General features: G+C 38.4%; 1 protein-coding gene across 2 annotated transcripts; it reads left to right on the top strand.

The window, feature by feature from the left end:
- The first annotated feature begins 655 nt into the window (after positions 1-655).
- Positions 656-6,887, top strand: slc5a11 (solute carrier family 5 member 11). 2 transcript variants are annotated; one of them, XM_062984789.1, is made up of 14 exons: positions 656-685; positions 793-897; positions 982-1,041; positions 1,386-1,490; positions 2,531-2,636; positions 2,740-2,820; positions 2,917-3,122; positions 3,285-3,420; positions 4,140-4,247; positions 4,349-4,499; positions 5,364-5,532; positions 5,631-5,846; positions 6,042-6,183; positions 6,658-6,887. In XM_062984789.1, the coding sequence occupies exons 1-14, from the start codon at positions 671-673 to the stop codon at positions 6,885-6,887; spliced, it is 1,830 nt and encodes a 609-aa protein (XP_062840859.1). In that variant the 5' UTR covers positions 656-670. The 2 variants fall into 2 exon arrangements, with proteins under 2 accessions (XP_062840859.1, XP_062840860.1); XM_062984790.1 differs by having other exon boundaries at positions 6,042-6,187; positions 6,683-6,887.

The raw sequence follows: 6,887 nt of genomic DNA, 5'->3' as shown, positions 1-6,887 counted from the left end.
TTGCATGCTGCTGATATTGTGGTGCTGGTTGTGTATTTTATTTTAATTATGGCAGTAGGATTATGGGTATGTTTCTACATTTATTATGCTATACTTTATACTATATACAGTGGAGGCCAAAAGTAAGAATTACTTGTGAATTCTTCTGTTTATGTACTGCAAATTTTCTTGAATATACCACTGATTTATGTGATTCATATTTACATTTACATTTTCAGCATTTAGCAGACGCTTTTATCCAAAGCGACTTACAGTACTGTGACAGTATATTATCTAAGCAATTGAGGGTTAAGGGCCTTGCTCAAGGGCTCAACAGTGGCAACCTGGCAGTGGTGGGGCTTGAACCAGCGACCTTTGGATTACTAGTCCTGTACCTTAACCGCTAGGCTACAACTGCCCATATTATATGATATATGTTGGAAAACATTGTTATAAATGTAAGAAAAGTCTCCAACTTATGTCCCCCACTGTTTATTTGAGTTCTGTACATAATCTGTGTTATTAAAACTGTTGCTCTGTAGCTGACTGCACTTGCTCTGTAATGCATTTTGGAACCAATAATTTCCATCCTGATTTCCATCCTGAACACTATATGTATCTTTTATATTTCAAGTCCATGTGCAAAACCAAAAGGAGCACAGTGAATGGATACTTCTTAGCAGGCAAAAACATGACTTGGTGGCCGGTGAGTTTTTACATCTAACATAATCTAATTTAAAAAGCTTAACATGTGAACCTTGTATTGGTTTGTTTCTTTATTGGTTTAGTCATGATCTGTTGTTATTTCTCTAGGTCGGCGCTTCTCTTTTTGCCAGTAACGTGGGCAGTGGCCACTTTATTGGACTGGCTGGATCAGGAGCCGCAGCTGGAATCGGCCCTACTGCATATGAGTGGAATGTGAGTGACTTGTTTACTGATATAGAAATGGGGACCAAGTGAGTGTATGTGTAATTAAAATCCTGTGTTTTTTCTCTCTGGTAGGGTATGCTTGTGGTTTTACTCCTCGGTTGGCTCTTCCTACCTATCTATATTGCTTCGGGGGTAAGAGGGCTATTTACAGTACACACTAAAACTTTACACACACTATATGGCCAAATGTATAGTATGTAATAATATAAAGTAAACCATTTTGCAAAGGCTCTATTCTGTTCAAGCACAAACTGAGGCCCATAAAGACATATATAAGAATACCTATACATATGCATATCTGAATACAATGGTATATATAATGTTATATCTATCAAACAAGGCTCTTATAGATGCAGCTTTAACAAGCTCATGGTCAGGTGTCAGCATACTTCTGACCATACAATGCATACACCATGCCTTATTTCAAACATAAATGTACTATTTATTAATTTCAAATGATTGTAATGTTCTTCTAGGTGACAACTATGCCAGAATATCTTCAGAAAAGATTTGGGGGTAAAAGGATACAGATATTTATTGCTGTCTTGTATTTATTTATATATATCTTCACCAAAATATCGGTAAGTGTATTTACATTTTAATTTTGTAGTTTTATAATGAACAATGACTATTTATTATTCTTGTGTAATGAAACAGCAACAAGCAGAAACTTTATTTTACTGTCGGTGGTATTTGGTCAAATTTTTTAAAGCTTACAATCCTAAACTAGATTTCTCATACTTTTCTTCTAAAGATTCTGCTTAGTCAAAAATATCTTGCTCACGTAATATTTGGGTATACTGTTTGTCCTGTAACTGTTTTATATACTTGACAGGAACTTTTATAGCAATTAAAAAGCTTCTGGGAATGTTCTGGTTGTACCTTTAAAGTTTTTGCACATTTTTGTCGTGGTTGAGGTCAGAATGTTAGCATGTCAGTTTAAAGTCCAGTTTTAGTCAGATTTAGCCAAACTCTACCCAGGAATTTACATTCCCATTTTCCATTCCAAAACAAAACAGCCTTAGAGCAAATGTTACATTGATCAGACTCTTTTACCCAAAGTGACTTACAGTTGAGACAAGATACAGTCTAAGCAACTGAGTATTAGAAGCCAATCAGACAGATTAGCATTAGTGGGGTTTAAACCCTCAATTTTCCCATCAATAGTCCAGTATCTTTACCACTAAACCACCACTGCTACCTACATGCATGTCAGTAGATACAATGTGGTTGGCTTTGAATTCTCACCTCTCTTCCTTCAAACATAATTCAGTTCACTGTGGCCAAATAACTCAATGTTTGACCTCTTCTCATGGGCACAGAGAAGTCACCAGCAATAATTATGACCACTAACAGAGAATTGACAGGCCATTATGAAATGTCATGCCATATTTTCATAAAACTGACTATATAAAAAAAACATTAAAATCCCAAGACTGCCTTGAAAAAATGTATGTTGGATTCAAATGAATGTAAATTTTAAAAGTGAACTGTTTGCTTAATGCTTTTCTGATCTTTACTCAAGCACTAGATGTTTGAATGTTTGTTTTTGTACTACATTAGTTGAATTCGTTGAGTGAATAAAGAGTATAAGAATAATGCGCTGACATTGTTTCTGCAGGTGGATATGTACGCCGGTGCTGTCTTCATTCAACAGGCTCTGGGCTGGAATATTTATCTAGCTGTAATCCTTCTCCTTGTTATTACAGCTGTCTACACAGTAGCAGGTGAAAATACAAGCATTTCTAATGTGCAGACGTGAAATCATTTACAAAAAGAAATAAAAATAGGTTAAACTGAGTACTTATATTTTTAAGCGTGCCATTCTAGGTGGCCTTGCGGCAGTCATCTACACTGATGCGGCTCAGACTGTTGTCATGCTGGCCGGGGCCCTGACCCTCATGGGCTTTAGTATGTTCAGCTTGTTTTGTTTTCCAAGCCATTATCTTTTTCAATAAAACAATTATTATTTTCTTACATTTTCCTCTTGTTATTGCTTCTTTTGAGGTTTTGCGGAGGTCGGAGGTTGGCAGGCCATCTTTAATGAGTATCCTAATGCCATTCCCTCTGTTAGAGTCCCAAACACTACGTGTGGGATCCCACGCGAGGATGCCTTTCACATTTTCCGTGACCCCGTGACGTCAGATTTGCCCTGGCCGGGTGTGTTGCTGGGCATGTCCATTCCTTCTATATGGTACTGGTGTTCGGATCAGGTGAGAGGGAGAAATGAGTTATAACTTGTATTCTTTTGGTACTCATCAGGTAGTAGATGCAATTATGATGGTTTTCAGAGCAGTCATTAATCGATTAAATCACTAATCCTTGTGCACTAAACAGTTTACAATTTAAACACTTTCTTATCATTGTACTTACAGGTTATAGTGCAGCGTTCTCTGGCTGCTAAAAACCTTCTCCATGCTAAAGGAGGCTCTCTGCTGGCTTCGTACCTCAAAGTCTTACCTTTTTTCATGATGGTGCTGCCTGGCATGATCAGTCGAATCTTATTTCCAGGTACTCCTGTCATAAACCTGCATGTTTTATTTACCAGAACAATGTATTTGGCTATTTGACAGTGTATTTGTTGGTGTTGCACATTGTTTTAGGTTAATGTAGCTAATTAGTAACAGAGGTGCATTCTCTTATATATTTTTTTTTATTGATTCATCTTTTATAACCACTTCATTTTGATTGGTGTCTAAGTCTGGTGCTACTCAGAAACTCAGGAGTAGAAAACATCTGGAACATAAGGAAGTCGATCTATTTAGGACACAGCATGTTTTCGGGAGTCCCTAAAAGAAACCAGTTCAAATATAGGGAGAACATAATCAATAAGGTTAGGTAAGTAAGGTTTGAACAGTAAGGTTTAAACCCAGTATTCCCAGGATCCTGGTGCAGTGCAGAACCCACAATACTTGCTGATCTATTTATATGAAAATGAAAAAAGACTCTACATTTGCTCTCGATACATCGACACGTGATCATAAACTTGTTGGACATCCCGATCCAAAACCATGGGCATCTATATGGGGATTGTGCCCTATTTTGTCACTGTAACAGTAATCACTCCTCTGTTAAAGCTTTCAACAAGATTTTGGATCGTGAGTTTCATTAGGGTGCTCTGGTTTCCTCCCACAAGTCCAAAATCATGCAGTCAGGCTAACTGGAGCTGCTAAAACACACGATGAATGAATGAATGAACTGTTCTTGATTGTGAGATCATATGTATGTAGATGAAGTGGGCTGTGCAGATCCTGAGGTGTGTGAGCAGGTGTGTGGGAACACTGTGGGCTGTTCGGATATTGCCTATGCCAAACTGGTCATGGAACTCCTTCCTTCAGGTGCCTTAGCTTTCCATTACTCTAAAATTATTTTCCTTGTTGAGGTTCTGACTATTAAAAAATTGGTGTGTTTGTGTGTGTGTGTGTGTGTGTGTGTGTAGGACTTCGAGGTCTGATGATGGCTGTAATGCTAGCTGCTCTTATGTCCTCCCTGACCTCCATATTTAACAGTTCCAGCACTCTCTTTACCATGGACCTGTGGAGACATTTTCGCCATGCTGCCTCTGAGTGGGAGCTCATGATAGTTGGCAGGTGGGATACCTGTTAATCTGTATTACTCATTTATAACATAACCAACTCCTACCATCCCTTCCTTGCGTTCTTGCGACTATAACAGTTTCCTTGCCTGAAAGAGGCTTTCCACAATATATAGGAGTATTTATAAGATTTTTCAAGAAAGTAAAAATAAATAAATAAGAGTTATTTATTGGATTTTTATTTTAAAATATAATTTTGTGAGTGCAGGCCACACCTTGAGACAGTAACAATAGCAAAAAGAAGGGGGAGACTCTGATAATGTTGGGCTGAAGTACAGGGAGGCTCCCTATTTGTGCCAGGCATGCAAACCCCCTTTTCCAACCCCTTGCTTATTTAGGAAAACAAGATCATATTAAGCTGTGGGAGGAATGGGGGAGGAAGAGGGTTGCGAAGATCAATCATGGAGGGAAGAAGGGGATGATGGGTAATATATATGGGCCATCAGTTAGGAGCTGGGAGAAGTTTTAGCCATGTCCTTTCTCCCAAACCTTAAATATTCCTTAATTCAATTTAAAAGAGGAGTGCTCAAGTGGCACAGTGGTCTGGGTTCAAATCTCAGATCTGGGTTCAAATCTCAGCCAGCCGGGTGTCTACACAGACATGATTGGCTACATCTGGGGGGTTTGGGGAACCCTGTGATGGACTGGCACCCTGTCCAGGGTATTTTCTGTCAATTGTTTCCCCGTAAAATTAGACCTGTTACGATTCTGAACAGGATAAAATGGTTGAAGAAAATACATTAAAAAAAATAAAAGTATTTCTTAGTATTTAAAAAAATTTTTTTAAATCACTTCAGTTTTTCAAGATTGTTGTTTGGGTTGTTGTTCAGTTTAATAACCCTGAGCATTGTGTATTCAGAGTGTTTGTCCTGGTGTTGGTGGTGGTCTCTGTGTTATGGATTCCCCTGGTTCAGGCTAGTCAGGGTGGCCAGCTCTTCATCTACATCCAGTCTATCAGCATGTACCTGCAGCCACCGGTTACTATAGTCTTCATGGCCGGCTGCTTCTGGAGGAGAGCAAACGAGAAGGTGCAGAGAAGACACAGTGTAAAGTGAAACCAAGACCTCACAGGTGGATTTTTCTTTCATTTAATAAGCTCTTTTTTTTTTAACTGTGTGTGATCCAGGGAGCATTCTGGGGTTTGGTTCTGGGCTTGCTGATCGGACTGGTGAGGATGATCCTGGATTTTGTTTTTCCCGTACCACAATGTTACGAGACAGACAGCAGACCTGTTATTGTTAAATACGTGCACTACCTGTATTTTTCAATCATCCTTTCCCTGATCACACTGGCTGTGGTGGTTTGTGTCAGCCTGGCTACAGAGAAACCCACAGAAGAGCAGGTAAGACACAACATTAAGCAAGTAGATCTCGCAATATGACATAGTCGTTGTAGGAACATTAAATCCAATTTTAAAATACCATTATGTATGTGTCCCTGTATAACCAGAATCATTCACTGGACAGTGGTAGTTTAACATGTAATATTCTTGAAATTGAGTAATTAATAATATATTTTATGTGTGTTCTTATCACAGATAAGTCGACTGACTTGGTTCACGAGGTTTAATCCTGTGCAGAATAATGAGGTGGACAAAGAAGCTGGAATCTTTACAGTCGACAACGGACAACAATATGAAAAACAAAAGTGCGGTGGAAATGATGAAGAGAAAACATCCGGTGTGTTTTATTCCTATTATTAAATTCAAAACTATTTAAAACAATTGTTTTCAATTGTTTAAATGTATTGGGAGGCAGGGCTTATATGTGAGTGTGCATCATACAGAACAAGCTAATACCCAGTTTACTGAGTACAGTGTTATTAGTGTTATACTGATAAACATACATGTACAGTACACACAATATTTAGGGTGGGGGGGGGCAAAAACTTATACACACTTTATTGAATGTTATCTATAAGTTTTTTTGCATTCTTGAATTCTTTTAAAGGTGTCAAAATGTCTTACCAGATCCTTCCTTTGTCAACATCATTTTTGGAGAATTTATTATAATTGTGTTAATGACAGTCGCACCAGCAGGAAAGGAAAACCCTCCAAAATAATGAGCATAATGATTTCATATAATTTATGTATAATAATTTATTTATGTATCCTTTTCTATTATGATCATTATATGAACTATTTCTTTTGTCAGACTGGAGTACAGCCCATACTGAAAGGACTCCAACTCCATCTAAACTAAAGTCCATTCTGCTCTGGTTGTGCGGGATGGAGCAGAACTCTGGTGACGAGCGACCACCTCCACCCCTGCCTGAAGCAGTAGGATGTTCCCTGGAAGAAGATCCGTGTATGAGGCATGTGGTAAATGCCAACCTCATTGTTTGCCTGTCTATGGCAGTGTTTCTGTTTGCCTACTGGGCATAA

The sequence above is a fragment of the Trichomycterus rosablanca genome, chromosome 22 (assembly GCF_030014385.1).
Source record: "Trichomycterus rosablanca isolate fTriRos1 chromosome 22, fTriRos1.hap1, whole genome shotgun sequence".
Taxonomy (NCBI): Eukaryota; Metazoa; Chordata; class Actinopteri; order Siluriformes; family Trichomycteridae; genus Trichomycterus; species Trichomycterus rosablanca.
The sequence above is the reverse complement of the archived record's forward strand: the minus strand, read 5'-3'. Positions and strand labels throughout refer to the sequence as shown.

Excerpts from the sequence above, each read along its gene's own strand:
- slc5a11 (XM_062984789.1), top strand. Across the intron at positions 898-981 it reads CTACTGCATATGAGTGGAAT|GGTATGCTTGTGGTTTTACT; the intron begins GTGAGTGACTTG and ends TCTCTCTGGTAG. Across the intron at positions 2,637-2,739 it reads AGCTGTCTACACAGTAGCAG|GTGGCCTTGCGGCAGTCATC; the intron begins GTGAAAATACAA and ends GTGCCATTCTAG.